Source organism: Lontra canadensis, unplaced genomic scaffold (genome assembly GCF_010015895.1).
Source record: "Lontra canadensis isolate GAN:19392208 unplaced genomic scaffold, GSC_riverotter_1.0 scaffold4, whole genome shotgun sequence".
In the NCBI taxonomy this organism is placed as follows: domain Eukaryota; kingdom Metazoa; phylum Chordata; class Mammalia; order Carnivora; family Mustelidae; genus Lontra; species Lontra canadensis.
The window spans coordinates 13,223,815-13,240,374 of record NW_022630998.1 but is presented as its reverse complement, the minus strand read 5'-3'; the positions used below and the strand labels follow the sequence as shown (position 1 = coordinate 13,240,374).

General features: G+C 34.6%; 1 protein-coding gene and 1 pseudogene across 18 annotated transcripts in view; one reads left to right on the top strand and one right to left on the bottom strand.

The window, feature by feature from the left end:
* Positions 1-16,314, top strand: part of PPIP5K2 (diphosphoinositol pentakisphosphate kinase 2) — a 77,573-nt gene extending 61,259 nt beyond the window's left edge. For all 18 annotated transcript variants that reach the window (XM_032845428.1, XM_032845461.1, XM_032845437.1 and 15 more), the window contains 3 exons: positions 3,456-3,596; positions 7,573-7,698; positions 14,592-16,314. In XM_032845428.1, coding sequence (XP_032701319.1) covers positions 3,456-3,596; positions 7,573-7,698; positions 14,592-14,704 — 380 coding nt within the window. In that variant the 3' untranslated portion in view covers positions 14,705-16,314. The remainder of the gene's footprint in view (positions 1-3,455; positions 3,597-7,572; positions 7,699-14,591) is intronic.
* LOC116859882 lies at positions 11,156-11,530 on the bottom strand (annotated as a pseudogene).
* Positions 16,315-16,560: the final 246 nt, after the last annotated feature.

Genomic DNA, 16,560 nt, shown 5'->3' with positions numbered 1-16,560 from the left:
ATATAATTCCAACTTACTCACCTGAAGCATTGATACTGTCTAGCTCCCCTTTTCAGCTGTAATTTACATAATCACTTAACATCACTCATCAAACTTTTAAATGACCACGATGATGATGAGTTTTAATACTAAATTAGCACCTAAAAATCCCTTCTAATTTCTAAAGTGATCAGTCTACACAAATTTTAAAAATACAATTAGTATTCTCTTTCCTTTTTAATTCTTAATCATTTAAATTTTTTTTTCCTAATTTGTTTTCTGATCACGTGATTGTTTTATTTAGTTACTCAATAGAAATACAGAGACACACTTGTCAAATAGCCAAATGAGATGTGTCTTTGAAAAGTTCTTGGGAACTAGGAGATGCAGATTTCACTGTGTAACATCATTTATCTGTGGCTCTCTGTCTAAAGCAAAACTCCGTTTGGTCTGGAGCAGACTGAAAACTTCATCTAGCCCTCACTTTGTTCTCATGTGGCAATATGGTTTGCTATGGTGAAGCAATCAGTTTTGGTGTTTTTTGCTTTTTTTTTTTTTTGGTACCACTGTTTTTTGCTAAAATTTGGAGAACTCACGATAGGAAGAAGACTAAGCTGAAAATCTAGAAAGCTAATTCAATTCAATTCAGTTTCTGAGGCTAACAATAAAGTGTTTCGTGCCCATTGTTGATAAACTGAATCCTTGCACTACTACTGCTTTCTTACACAGAGCTTGTTCTTCTGGGACAAAAGGGATTATTTACTGATCATTTTAAATAACTGAGGATCAAAGAATTTAAAGGAAAACATAGAGATTTTTGCTTTTCTTCGGAATGAAGTTGCTTTGATCCCCTGGAATTTTTTTTTTTCTTTTTAATAAATAAATCTTTCAAAAACTCGAGTCAGGTCTTTCAAAAACTTTTTTTTTTTCTTTTTAATAAATAAATCTTTTTCTTTTTAATAAATCTTTCAAAAACTCGAGTCAGGTCTTTCAAAAACTTCTATGAAACGAAAGGGTTAAACACAGCTTATAGTTACTCTCGCCTGTCTGGATCCTTTAACAGCACACTTAAGTAACAGTGCACTTAAATACTTCCTGGAGGTGGAGTAAGAAGATCTCATCCTCAAACAAGAGAAAATTTGGCCTTAAAGCCTAATGTGCTTTCCCTCCCTTGTAGCTCTTTAAATGCTACTTTCTGAAGAAAAAGATCCTTATTTGATACAGCTGCAGCTTCTAAAGAACCCACATGCGTAAGAACCTCTTAGAAGAAAAACCGAAGTCACAAGAAACACAGAAGTCACAAAATCCTAAGAAGAGACATTGCAGGTTTAAGACTGACTGTAGTTTTTGTGCGGACTGCTTATGTATTTATAGCCAGTATTGCAAGTTTTTTTATAGGAGGAATCTGTGTTTACTGAAGCTTTAAAAAAAAGTTTGTGAAATTTAGCAGAAACTAGAGTAACTTTATATTCCTTTGGCCGAGACTTTGGCTAAGACCCACACATGTGGGTTTTCCACATGTGTGACTTAATGCATGTAAAATGCATTCATTTCAACTCTAGAAATGTTTCTTTTGGGTTTTCAAGATTCTTTTTTTTTTTTTTTTCTTTTTTATACTGTGTTGTCTTATCTGTCCTATGAATTGTCATTTGACTCTTTTCACTTTTTATTTCCCCTTTTATGTTATTTCCATCTTAATACATATCATGGACTTATCCCTCCCTTCATCTTTAGTTCAAGGAACATGGTGAAACAAGTATCTTCTGACAGTGCTTTACCTTATTTTCTGGGCCTCTGTGCAGAACACCTACACCTCTATAGGTGCTGGTCCGTTTCCTCTGTGGAATGTCTAGGCTCCAGTGGTATGTTTTCATAGCTTCTAAACATGACAGCAGGGTGGCTTTTTAAATCGCTGCGCTAACCCTTTCCTTGTGCATTAAATGCAAAGTTTACTAAAGATAAGTGGGGAAATATGTCACCAGAGGAACTTACTGTATTGTTATTTGCCCGTTAAGAAATCTAACAGGCAAATGCAAGGAAGTAGTTGTTACAAAACACTTACAAAACATTCTGACGAGAGGAGAAAAAAAAAATCACATCGTTAAGTTTCGTGTAATGCCAAGAAAGGGTTTGCGTGTATTTGCATGAATCCTCTACTTTAAAAAACATAATACTTGTGCAAACCTAAATTTTTTAGTGCTTAATTTAGGTGCTTTAACTGCTGTTACGGTATAGTTTCTGTTTTGTTTTGTTTTTGACTATATGTAATGTTACGCCATGCTTTGGTTTGCACCTGAAAAATCAAACAAACCGGTTTTATAAACCTTTCTGTTATTTTCATAGGAAGACTTGATTCTCTTTCAACCATACTTTCCCTACTTCAGCCAAGACTTAGGCAGTTCTTGGGTCACTCTTTCCTCCCCAAATTAAGTAAACAATCAGCCAAGTAAAATGAGCACATGCCTATTGAAGCGGAGAGTTTTGCAGTCTATTTGAGTTTGATTTTTAATTTTTATTTAATCATATTAGCCTTTATAGAAAATCTTAATCTAAGTGTTAAAAGTATTTCCTTTGGAGGAAAATTAGTTCGAATTTTGCAAAGAATAGCTGCAGAAGGACCTATTATTTCAGTTGTATATGAAAGCAATTTTAAAAGCCATTCGGTTGAATGAAGTTTAAATGAACAGGCTATTCATATAAAAAACAAATAACCTATATCTTACTGATTTTTAAAAAACTGTGTCTAAGCATTTTTGTTTCACTGATGGTATTAATAATATATATGTGCATGATTTGTTTCATGGAATTTTTGTATTTCTGTGCCATTTTTGAATGCAAACATGTCTGTATTTTGTATTGCTTTTTACTTGGCTTGACTTTACTCAACTAGCAATTTCAACAATAGCATTATTAAGTTAATTCAAAAAGGTAGGTAAATGTTTTAAAATTTCATTTTCAGCATAAATAAATGAATGTTGTTTACAGGTCACACTAGAGAGTCATTGGCCTTGGTATGACTAGAAAAGCTAATTTAAATCACTCTTCACAAGTAATTACAACATAATTATTCTTCGATAAGAGGTTAATTTTAGCATTCTGGCATCAGGAACACATCATGGCATCAGCTTACTCACCTTTCAAGTAGACCTGAAATTTTAAAGTAAAAACTGAAACAATATAATGTTTTCTGCTTCTCCCCACCCCCAGGTTTTAAGTATCATTCTCAGATTTTACCAAAATATAGAATGAAATTGTGTGCATGCTATACTATGTGATTACATTTGAAATGAAATCTTTGTCACATCTTGTTCCAATCCCATATCGCATAGCATCTGGCGTCATGACTTCAGAGATCTCATGTGTTTGCATGTGATAGATTGGAAAGACCTAACCCGCATAGTTCTAAGCAGTTGTTGTCTTCCTTCATATGTAATGATTTTTTTAAATATCCAAATTTTTTTCTTTCTTTTTTTCAGGCTTTGAATTGTATTCCATGGTGCCATCTATTTGTCCTCTAGAGACTCTTCACAATGCCCTGTCCTTAAAGCAGGTGGATGAATTTCTTGCTTCCATTGCTTCTCCATCAAGTGAAGTTCCAAGGAAGACCCCTGAAATTTGTAGGAAAATTATTATTTTATTATTGTTATTATTATTATATCATCTTGTGGCAGTAGATATTATCTGAATATAAAAATATGTGCAAACCTAAATTTTTGAGAATAACAAACTCAAGTAGTGGTAGTGAATAGAATTTTAGGAGAAAAGGGGGTATACCGGAAGATTATTTGGAATTCTTTAGCATAATTACTATGCAGTGTGGCGCTTTTCGTGACTCCTCCCAAAAATCTTTCTCTTTCCAGAAAGAAAAAAGAAAAAAAATCTAAGATCCAGCAATAGGGGCGCCTGGGTGGCTCAGTGGGTTAAGCCTCTGCCTTCAACTCAGGTCATGATCCCAGGGTCTTGGGATCAAGCCCCGCATCGGGCTCTCTGCTCAGCGGGGAGCCTGCTTCCCTCCTCTCTCTCTGCCTGCCTCTGCGCCTACTTGTGATCTCTGTCAAATAAATAAATAAATCAATCTTAAAAAAAAAAAAAAAAAAAAACCCAGCAATAGAAGTCAATAGTATAGAGTCATGGTCTTTTTTTTTTTTTCCACATCCTTATCGTGTGTCATTTTATAATAAGCTTTTTAAAAAATTACAAAATATAATTTGTCATTAACCTACACAGGCACACATGCCCATCCCCACAACACCTTTGGTAAGTAGTCATACTGACCAAGAAGGCACTCTTGACTAAAGAGAGCAGATTAGGACAGAAGGGTTTTCAAGTTACATTCTTCAGAAAATATTCTGAAAACGTTCATTCATTGTATGAAGAAAAGGGATTCATGGCTCAGGAAGGTTTGGAAACTGTTTATTATATTCTCCCTCCCTTTAGAGAGAGAGAGTTACATTTGTGTAGAAATAGCTAAGATTCTTCTGTCAGGAAAACTGTATACCTAGATTTTCCAAAACTTATTTTTTTTAAAAACACATTTTTGGTGACACATTCTTTAGCACTGTTGTAAGGGACATCATTTTGGGAAACCTGTAGAGCTACCTTTTTGGTGTGAGAAGTCAGTTGACTGCTGTCATTCTCAGCTCTATAGGATCCGTCAGCATGTTGGAACTTCTAGTTTAAGAAGCATATAGTTTGGGGAGAGCATGCTCTGCTCTGTTAAGAATCTTGCTGAGGATAATCATATCTTTGGAATGATTTTCAATGTATACCTTTCTCCTTTTCGTAAGTTGCATACTGTAAATCTGTTTCTCTGAAGAATGAAGCGGGAGGGCTTGGAATGAAAGCCACTTTCGTGTTGCTGGGTTCTCTTCTCTGGCTACCACACTGTATTATTATAGAGAGTTCTGTTCACATTGTATTCTGTCTGAATGGTGCCCCCTGCATTTCTGCAGTATAGTGGGCTTCCCTTTTCTTCCACTTCCGGTAGTAGAGGTCAACATTGAATCATTAACGATAATAGAGAGATATCAGGGCATTCTAAAATACTTTTAGAAATGGTTTTAGGAAGTAGGTTTTAATTTCAGAGTTTTCATATGAGTTTTTCTGATTCTGGGAACTAATAATACTGCAAATGAAATAACTTCTCCAAGCTCCGTGAAATCAAAGTTAGGAAAACAAAGCATGTTCAGATGCCTTTCTTCTCTGTTAGCTGATAGAATGGACAGTGCTTTTCCTCAGATTGCAGTAGAGAACCTGAATGAATTCTCATTTACCCTTTACCCTCTTTATTCTTGATGTTTCACTTCTTCTCTGGGCTAAGGATTTATGATCTTAAAATAGAGATGAAAGGAAGATTCTGATTATTAAATTAGAACTTAGGATAGATATCAATGCTATTTAGACTTTAGAAGATTTTCAGTGAATGACTTAAGGAAAATAGTAATAATGACTTCTGGGTTTTTTTGGAAAGAGAATTGTGGAATATTTACAAAAGGATCATCTTTGAAGGTACATTCGTTTCTGTGATGCTGTTATATTATGTTGGCTTTATTTCTGGGGTTAGTGAATTCAGTTCATCAGAGTATATTATTGAGGTATATTAATGAAAAGAAGGATATCAAATTCCTTTTCCAGTTCAGATTAGCTCTTCTCTGTATCACGGATACAAGTTGTACCCCAACCTGTAGCTCTCTTAAAATTTCCTGCCGTTGCTTACTAAGGGAACTAGAGGAGAATGTAAATACAGTTAACACAGTTCATAGAATTGGATAAACCTTAGAGTCCATCTGGTTCTTTGGTCTTCAGTCTGTATTCCCAAGAGCTTTTGGAAATTCTATGAGGACGACGATGCTGAATGGTTAGGCCTTATGTCTTGCATGGCTGCTTCAACCAGAGTATCTCTTTTCATCCATTTTGTTTAACATTTCATTTGGGAAAAATTTACTGTTTAAAGAAAAAAAACTTAGAATGCCATTGAGGAAATCAAGCAGTTAGTGGTCAAGCAAGACTAAAACCCAGGTCTTCTAAAGTATATGGTTTTTTCATTCTTTTTGAATAGTAAAGAAAATAGATGCCAATTAAAATAAGTTATCTGACTGACTTTTTTATTTAGTATTTTATACTGTAACTGCAGAATTAATAGTAATCACAGTATATTTACATTACTTATACTTAATTCCCTGAACTGTCAAGGAATTTGTATCATGATGTAGACTATATTGATTTTGTGCTATTTATAATAAGGAAGCTGACATTGTTAATCCTCTGTCACTCAGAAAGTCTTTTTCCTCACTTAGGACAAATTTAATTTTGTGCTAACTAGTAGATAGCTTAAAATGGGACACTAACAATATCCGATGGGGAGGAGGTGTGGAAATGCTAATTGGTTAAGTTAAAGAAGGAAGTTAACAGGATGAAAATATGCAAGCGGGAAAGAGCTTGGTAGCAATGTAGTGCTTTACATGGTACTTTAAGGATTTTTTCTTCATTTGTGTATTATGTCATTAATGACTACTTGGAGCTTCCACCAATGGGATTTATATTCAGTCAGTGTAGATAGATATCAGCCATCTAAGGCACAGTTGGTGTAATTGGCCCACATATTTTTCAGAGACATGCTGTTTATTGCTATCAGGTCCTACCCCCCAAAATCACAAAAACAGGCAAATCTGTATGTTGTTAACTCTCCACCTCCTTTTGGTTGGGAACTCAGAAGCTCATGCCAGTAGCTAACCAGCTCTGGCCTATCCTTCCCCAGAGAAGCTTATACTTAAGAATTATCCCTACTTTTCCTTTTTACACCTCTTAATTGCCCCACCTTGATTAGAAAGAAAAAAAAAATCTTTAAAATTCCCTTGCATTAAGATAAATCTCAATTAGGTAATAGAGGAAGACAATTTGATTTATTACTTATATCATATTAATTTATTCTTAACCAGAATAGTTTAATAGACCATAGTGTTCATGAATTAACTATCCCTTAATCTCCACCTCATATTTTTAAGGGAAAACAATTTGGCACCCTGTCTTTTTTTTTTAATCAGGCAATAAAAGTGTCAAAAGCTCTCCACCATCCCTTAAGAATCTGAATTTCTATCAGGGCAGGATAAAATTATGTCTTTTGCTCTATTCTTGTTGGCATACCTTTAAAGATTTTTATTTATTTATTTGAGAGAGAGACAGTGAGAGAGAACATGAGAGAGGAGTAGGTCAGAGGGAGAAGCAGACTCCCCATGGAGCTGGGAGCCCTATGTGGGACTTGATCCCAGTACTCCAGGACCATGACCGGAGCTGAAGGCAGCCGCCCAACCAACTGAGTCACCCAGACGCCCCTTGGCATACCTTTAGTAAATACTGTTAAATGCTTATTGTTTACAGTAGAAACAAAACATCTATTTGGCTAAGAGCATGAGAGAACTTTTTATAGGAAAGATGATTTTGCTGAATTTACTCTCTAAACCTTACATTGTTTATTTTTTCCTGTGATGTGTATTCGTAAGTCCACTAAATATGTCATTAGAAACTTCTAAAATGTAAAGACTTGGCAGGAAGTTACTGAACTGCCATATCTGTTGTGTTTTTTTTTTCTTTCAGCCTCCACAGCTTCACGTTCCAGTCCAGTAATGAGAAGAAAAATAACTTTAAATACTTATACACCTGCAAAGATCCTCCCAACACCACCAGCTACCTTAAAGGGTACGAAAGCAAGCAGCAAGCCAGGTTAGGACTGCTTGTGAATTTATGGATTCTGTATAGCAATCAGAGGAGTAAAAATAGCTTGCTTTTTGAGTTTAAAATCTATTTTTACGAAAGATCATTACAATTCCTAGAGTTAAAAACTGTTACGGTAGTCCATTGATGTATTTGTATTTTTTTTCTCTTTTGGCTCTCCCAACCCTGTATCTGTTAATAAAAATTATTTCATACTTAACATGTTTCTGCAAACTAACTTATGAACTTTTTGCTTTTCTTTTGAGCCTAGGCATTATTTTAGTCCTTTTATATGAAATTTTTTTGTCTTCCTTTACAGTGTCTTAATTTTCTATTCTCAGTCTAATGGTAAGAACACCAAATTCAACTATCTTTTATCAACTTTTTTCTGTTTGTTTCCGTGTATGTGTGTGTGTGTGTGTGTGTGTGTGTGTGTGTGTGTGTTTTAAGATTGTATTTTTTTAAGTAATGTACTCAAACTGGGGCTTGAACTCACAACCCCAGGATCAAGAGTCAAGCTCTACCAACTGACCCAGCCAAGTGCCCCAACTTTTTTCTGTTTTTAGTTTTGGGCATATTTGGTTGTGTGATTGGGCCTTCCTGAAACTGTTTCTTATTCTGACTTCCACAGTGTACTCTGTTTTGGTGCTCTTTACCTTTATCTGATTCTTCTACTCTTCTTGTTTGAGGGTCCTTCTTCCTACTTTCCTATACTAAATAAGGACATTCAGCTGTTCTTTTTTTCTTAACCTATACTTCTTTTCTTCAGAGAATTCTAGGCAGCTCTGAGTTTCTGACTGTATCCTCACTGGAAATCTCTTAATTCTTTCCCTCATGTTAGTGCACTCAAATATTCTTTTGGTTAACAGTTCGTGCTTGGGAGTGGGAGGAACCTAGATTAAAATCTCAACTCTGCTACTTGTTAGCTGTATGATCTTGGGTATGTTACTTAACTTCCCTGATTCTTGGTTTCATAGTCATAACACCAGGTAATAGTACCTCTTAAAGGTTGTCAGAAATGAATCCAATAATATTATAAAGTACTTGACACACGCAGTAAACACTCACTAAATGTTAGCTGCTGTTATTGTCACAGTGTTGCAAACTGTTCTCTTCACTTCCCCCCAAATAAATCCCTGTGATACTCAAGTAATTTTTCTTCTTCTAAAATGTTCTCCCATTAATTCCCACTCTTGAAGACCCAATCCAGCCCCCTCCACTGGTGATATTTCTAGGATTACCAAAACAAGAGCTCTGATGACACTCCACTACTGACATGATATTTATACCTAATTATAGCTCTGTCAGATTATCAGGCTTTAATAAGTTAAAGACAATATCTTAAATATATTTAAACTTAGTACATTCTAAATAGTCAGAATATGCAGAATAGACAACTGAAATCTTAAATATAATCTTAAATATAAAACTTAATATCTGAGTATCTGAAGTATAAATTATGGTATATTCCATATATAACACAAAGCTAACATTTATATAGTTTTTTATACTGCAAAGAGCTTTTTTACTCTTATATTTCTAAACATGGCCCATGGCCATGCCATTATGGATGAAAAGTTACAGAGAGGTTGTGACTTACTCCTGTTCACATAACTGTTAATTGGTAGGCCTCGGACTTGAATACTTGTTGTTCTCTATATATTAGACACATAATAAATGCATTATTTCATAAGCATTTTTAAATAATGATGAAATGGTATTGTATTTGACTTTCCAAATAGAAGCCACTAAAAGCCAATCTTGCATTTCTGGGATAAACCTTACTTGGTCATGATGAATAATTTATTTATATGTTGCTGAATTCAGTTTGACTTTGAGGATTTGGGCACCTGCATTTGTGAAAGATAGTGACTGGTCTGTAGTTGGGTTTTTTGTTTGTTTTCTTTGTTTTTGTAATATCTTTTAGATTTTGGTCTCAGGTTGATTCTGAGATGAATGAAATGATTTGGGTAGTATTTCTCCCTCTTTCTGTTTTCTGAATGAGTTTTTGTAAGATGGGTATTTCTTAAATTTTGATAGAATTAATTTTCTGTTTCATTTTAGTGATGGATTTGATAACTTATAGTTTTCAAGGAATTTGTTCATTTTATCTAAGTTGTCAACTTTCTTGTTACTTTATTATCCTTTTAATGAATATGGTAATAACTTCTATAATTCATGATACTGATAATTTGTGTTGCGGTTTTTTTTTTCTCTATTACCCTTACTAGGGAATTATCCATTCTGTTGGTGTTTTCAAAGAGCTAGATTTTAGCTGTTTGTTTTATATTTCATTGATTTCCACTCTTTAATATTTTCTTCCTTCTACTTATTTTATATTTATTTTCTATTTATAGTTTCTAGATCACTTTTTGTGAGACATTTCTTCTCTTACTATATAAACGTTTAAAGCTGTAAATTTCCCTCTTTTAGCTACACCTCACAAAAGTTAGATTTTATTTTCATTCTCATTCAGTTAAAAATATTTTCTAATTTACATTGTGATTTATTCTTTGAGTCATGGAGTATTTAGAAACATATTGGTTAATTTCTAAATATTTGGGGGGTGGGGATTTGATCTTGTTACTAATTCCTTGTTTCATTGCATTGCAATTACAAAACATATGCTGTTTTGTAACATACACGGATTGCAGTCTTTTAAATGTGAAACTTTTTTATGGCTTACCATTTGGACTTGGTACATCTTAAATGTATCAAGCGCACTAGAAAAGAAATTTTATTCCATAGTTCAGTAATGTAATGTTCTATCAGTACCCATTAGGTCAGAATTGCTGATAATCATATTCAGATCTTCTGTGTCTTTACCATTTTGAGGGGTGGGAACAAGTGCATAGGAGGAAAGTTTCTCACTGTTGTATCAATTGCTTAGAGAGCAATTTTCACTCAACTGTGGAATTGTCTATTTCTACCTTTAATTCAGTCAGTTTTTATTCTGTGCTTTGAAGCTTTTTTATTATGTACATACATATTTGATATGATTTCCTAATGTATTGACTCATTTCTCATCATGAAATTTCCCTCTGATTCCAAGTAATGGTTTATCTTCAAGTTTATTTAATCTGTTGTAAATTTTGCTACTTCACATTTCTCATGCTTACTGTATGCATGGAGTATTTTTACAAATAGTCTGTGTCTTCATTTTTTTTTTTTAATAGAATCTTTTTTATTCAGAAAATAAAACCCAAGAAAACAAAAAAAGTTTTCCAACCATACACAAGAGGGGTTTGTGTGGGGGGGGTGTCTGTCCATCTAGCCCCAGCCCCCAGCCCATGTGGTTTTGGCAGCAATAAGGGGTGTGGGGTAATGGCCCCCAAAATAAAAATGGTGTTATCTGTATGTCTGGGAAGGAGAGGGGTGCAAAAGCCGTGGGGAGTGGTGGGGCTGAAGGACGGATGAGGTCAGTACTGGGAACGCCGCAGGTGGGAGGCCATTTCCATAGCATTTTTTGTTGATCATACCACCATGGACACCTTCTTTGCCATCAGCAGGACTAGCGTCTTGGCAGTCATGGTGACAGTGATGTTGAAAGTGGGGGCTCCACTGGTTCTCTTGGTACGAAGATCCATGGTAAATTCCCTGTCCTGAAGCAGTGAGTCCTGGATAACAGGACATTTCTGGCCTCCAGGTGTCAGCCCGTTCACGAAAAAACTTGACCAGTCTTTGCCAACCAGGACACCAACCTCAGCTGGTATGATGTTGATGAAGGTTTTCCCAGGGACAGTGGCCCAGACGGAGGGCAAGTCCTTATAGCCCATGATGGCCGTGTCCTGACAGGTCCCGTCGCCATGAGGTTGTAGATGTAGGTGTTCCACCCGACCATGGCGCTGCTGCTGGGGCTGCTCTGGGCGCTGCTGCTGCTGGGGTCCACCTGGGCCCCTGGGCCTCCGGCTGACATGCGGGGGTAGGCAGAGAGCTCGGGGCGCGCTGCCCTCCAGACCTCAACTCTGCTCTCTGCTGTGTCCTTGTATTTAAGAAATTTTATTGTCGTAGTAGGCAACATACATTTGGCTTTTTAAAAAAACCCATTCTAACAATATAGTTGAAATGTTTATAATTCATTAACATTGTAATTATTGATATGGTTGGATTAGATCTACTATTTTATTATATTTTCTGTTTGTATATTCTGATTGTTATTTTATTCTTTTATGCCTTGTTTTGTATTAATTTAGTATTTTTTAGTATTTTATTTTAACTTATCTATTAACTTTTTAGCTTTATCTTTTTGAATTATTCTTTTATTGGCAGCTGTAAATACGCATCTCTCACTTTTCATGGTCTACTTAGAGATAATTTTATACTCAAAATGTGGGAAGCATTGCAACTATAGGTTTGTTTACCTTCCTCTCCTCTCATCCTTAACACATAGTAGTTATCTATGTGTGTTACTTCCACATATGTTATAAAGGCTATAATATAGTGTTGGAATATTTGTTTTAAGTAGTCATATATGTATTTTAAAGAAATTAAGAAGAGAAAAAAAAGTCTTTTATTTATCCACACGTTTGCCATATCAGTTTTTATTCCTTTTTCTAAGTCTTTGTTTCCATCTGGTTTTGCTTTCAACCTGAATCTTTTTAGCATTTCTTATACTGCAGATCTGTTTCTGTATTTGAAAAAGTCTTTATTTCACCTTTATTCCTGGAAAGTAGTTTTGCTGGATAGACAATTCTAGGAAGAAAGTGTTTTGTTTGTTCGTTTGTTGTTGTTACTGTTTTCAGCATTTAAAAGGTGGTGTTCCCATTTTCTGGTTCCCATTGTTTCTGATAAGAAGTATTTGCTAATTTGAATTGTTCCAGTGTATGCTGTGGATTAATGAATTGTTTTTTTTTCTGCCTGCTTTGAGTATTTTCCCTTTATCTTTGACAAAGTCTCAGCAGTTTGACTATGGCAAGCCTGCCCAGGACTTTTTTTTTTTTAAATAATTTGGATTGATGTTCACTTTTTCCTCTCCATTCTGCTGTTAACCTATCTCGTAGATTATTATTTCAGATATTTATTTATTCTTTAGTTTTAGACACTTTTTGATTCTTGTAATTTTTTTCTCTTCGGAGATTTCCTATATTCCTATATTCTTATTCATTATAAGCAACCTTTTCCTTTGTTCTTGAGTATAGTTAAAGTGCTTGCTTTAAAATTCTTGCGTAACTGCTCTGGCTGATCTTGGGATTGGTCTCTATCAGTTTATCCATTCTCAAGAAGAAAGATGTTTTCCTGTTTCTTCATACATTGAGGAATTTTGGATTGTGTCCTAGACATTATGAATAAGACGTTGTATAAACTCCAGACTGTTGTTTTTGTTATGTTTTTCACAAGACTATTGAGTTGTTTGGGTTCTTGTAAAGCAAAGAGTTAACCTTGACGGAACTCAGATTGCAAAACTGTGTCCCTTGAAGTCATTGGCAGCTCACATTTCACTTCATTTCTTTTAGCCTCAGCTGGATGACTTGGAGCTTACCCTGCTCATGCCATAAATATGATCAGGGTTTATACAAAGAATGGGGGGCTTTCCCTTTCTGGGATCACCCACCTGACTTCCAGCAGCTGTAGTTGTTCCAGTACTTATCTTCTGGTTCTTAATGCTACTAAGAATGAGTTTTATGTTGGAGTTTTAGTCATTGCACATGGTTCAGACTAGATACTCTGGATACGGTCCTCAGGCCAAAAGCTTTTTCTTTTTCTTTTCTTTTTTTTTTTTGAGAGCGACAGCTTGTGAGCCATGAGCTAGGGGCTGGGCACGGGGCGGGATGGGGTGAGGGGCGCTGGGAGGGTGGGGAACAGAGGAGCAAAAGGAGAGGGAGAGAGAGAATCCCAAGCAGGCTCCACACCCAGAGCAGAGCCCAACGTGGTCACAACCTTGATATCATGACCTGAGCTGAAATCAAGAGTCAGGCATTCAACTGACCGAGGCACCCAGGCACCCCATTTTTTTTAAGGCCAGAAGTTTTTTCAAAAATATATGTGTGTTGGGGGGACTCAGCACTTCTTCCAAGTGTTGATTTTTTCCATTGTATGCCTGCTTTTGTTTACTCTGGAGGGTCTTCGAATAGTTGTTTTTTATATTTTATCTTGAGTTTATACTTGTTATCTGCAGAAGAATTGGTGTGACAGAAGCTTCCCATCTGGACCGGAAGTATAATCTGGCTTAGAATAATTTTTTAGTAACTCATTAGGGCTTGATTTTCATTTGGATATAGAAGAATGAATTCTAAATCAAGAATGTCTGTAGTTTTCTAACCTTCAGATTTTTATTTTTTTGTGAAAGATTTTATTTATTTATTTGACAAAGAGCACACAAGCAGGGGGAGGGGAGGGAGAAGCGGGCTTCCCACTGAGCAGGGAGGACCCTGAGATCATGACCTGAACTCGAGTCAGATGCTTAACCAACTGAGCCACCCAGGCACCCCATCTTCAGGCTTTTTAAATAGTGATGACATAAAAGATAGAGTAGAAAATAGATGTTTTTAGGGATATGATGAGTTTTAAACATACTAAGTTTATGTTTCCTGTCAGTTACCTATACAGAGATTTCTATTGGAATATACAGGATATACAAATCTTGAAGTAAGGGAAAAGATCTGGGACCAGAGTGTACATTTGAAGATCATTAGCACAATAGATAGTAGTTAAAAATGATGAATAAATTAGTTTTCTAGGAAGAATGTAGAGTGAAAAGAGAAATTTTTTGTGAACATGGCCCATTGAAATTGCTTTTTTATATTAGTGTTGAATTCTAAAAACTTAAAAGGTTAAAAATGCTCTGTTGAATATAATGTTTCATTTACATCACAATTATAAAGTAATTATTTTATCACTTAGCAGTATTATTTGAACATGAATTCTTGTGAAAATCTAAGCAATAGTTTTCTTTTTTTGTATAGCTACCAGCGGACCTTCTAATGCAGTTGTTCCTAATACCTCATCTCGAAAAAAGAATATAACTAACAAAACAGAAATGCATGAACACAAAAAGACCACTGGGAAAAAGAAATGAAATCTTAGCAGAAGCTGGAACTCCTTAAATATATAAAAGTCATATGTTCAATAGAAAAGGACACATAATAAACCTTGACTGAAAACTGTCAAAGCAAGTAGCTTATATTTCTCTTATACATCTCTGAATTCATTTTAGAATATGTTAAATCTAGAGAATTCTTTGTATATATTCAGGTAAGGAACTTTTCTCATGATCTTGAAATGTTTAAGACAATGTTTATTAACATTTTATGAGTACCAAAAGTTATAGCGATGTAGGACTGTCATTCCTAATGTTATGTTTACGGTGTACCTTTGGTAAAGACAAGGACAGAAAAGCCCAGATAGCTTGTACCAGTGTCACACCAATAATGCTGTTTACTTAAGAATCTGTGAGGTGACCTCTATATCTACTTTCATTTTCATGGGATTTTATCTTAGCTGTAAAAACCTGTAGCTTGGGTTAGAATTTGACAGTCAGGATTACTGAAGCAGATTTTTTAAGTGTATTTCCAAAGAGATTTCACTGACCATTTAGATTAGAAACCTTTTCCCCCAATTGTTAGAATTACATATATGCTGCAATATTTAATAACTGGAGTATTAACATATGGGTTATTTTTTCAATCTGTGCTTTGAGTTTTTTTATTATATGTTATTTAAAATATTACATATACAGCTGGAATAACTACACCTTTATGCACATAAATTTCTTATATTAATTTGTAGAAAATATTTTCTTTATATATTTCCTTACCATAAGGTGCTTTTGCTCATCAGGAAAATTTTGCTTCATGTGTTGGGAAGAAAGACATCTTTAGATTTTTTTTTTTAAGAGATATAGTTGACAAGTTTATAAATGTTACACTTATTTTCAAAGTTCTTTTTAGATCTAAGGAAATCAGTTAAAAAATGTGTGTCATCAATGTGAGAAAAATGTCTGAATTCTGTAGTTGGTAGATATTATCTATAGCACCTCTTTTTAGCATTTCTACTCTTATCTCTAGTGTATTAGTTGATCTCACTAAGAAAGCTTAAAGATAGAACATTTGAAATATATGCTCTTTTCAAATGATTAGATTTTGAAAGGAAATTGAGATCATTGTTTTGTGATTTCATCTATGATGTGAAAAAATATTTATTATCCTTGGTGCTTTTTCCCCCCTAATGCACAAATAATTATAAACCACTTGAAATGACTTAAACTGTAAACCAAACAGTACAACCTGATAAGAATTCCATGCATTGCCAGTCAGGTCACTTAAATTGCTAAAGCTATAGTTTGAAGCTTATGTTCAGGAAATTACTGAATTCTCATATGAACACAACTATTAAAATTTTTCAGGAGACTCTCCTAACTCAAAATCATCATCTAAGAATTGACTTTTAGAAAATAAGCATATTATGTGTTAGTTTTAAAAGTACCAGATACAGGAGTCACAAATATATATAATTATACAAGTTTATATACTTCACTTGAATGTAATTGTATTATGTGGAGACATGTCTTGTAAACAGTTGAATGTACCTAAGCTTTCTGTATGTGAAAATGTTAAGTGCTCAGTGTGGGAGTAAGAAACTCCTTTTATTTTTTAAGTGGAACTGAATTAAAATATTTTATTTCCAGTATCACAGTGACTTAAATGTCAAATTATTTTTTATTCCTATTCTTTATCTTTCCTTTTAGCTTTCAAAATAGCAGTAAATGAAGAAAACTATTTGATTATTAAACAGTGCTATCTTAGTTGTGAAATAAAACTTACTGTTGGCCATACACATTGCAATATATTTCCTAGAAATTAACTAGAAAAGTTCAGCATAGCTCACTTTTTCCATTGTTATACAAGAACTATGATTTGACTGTAGTCACTAAAC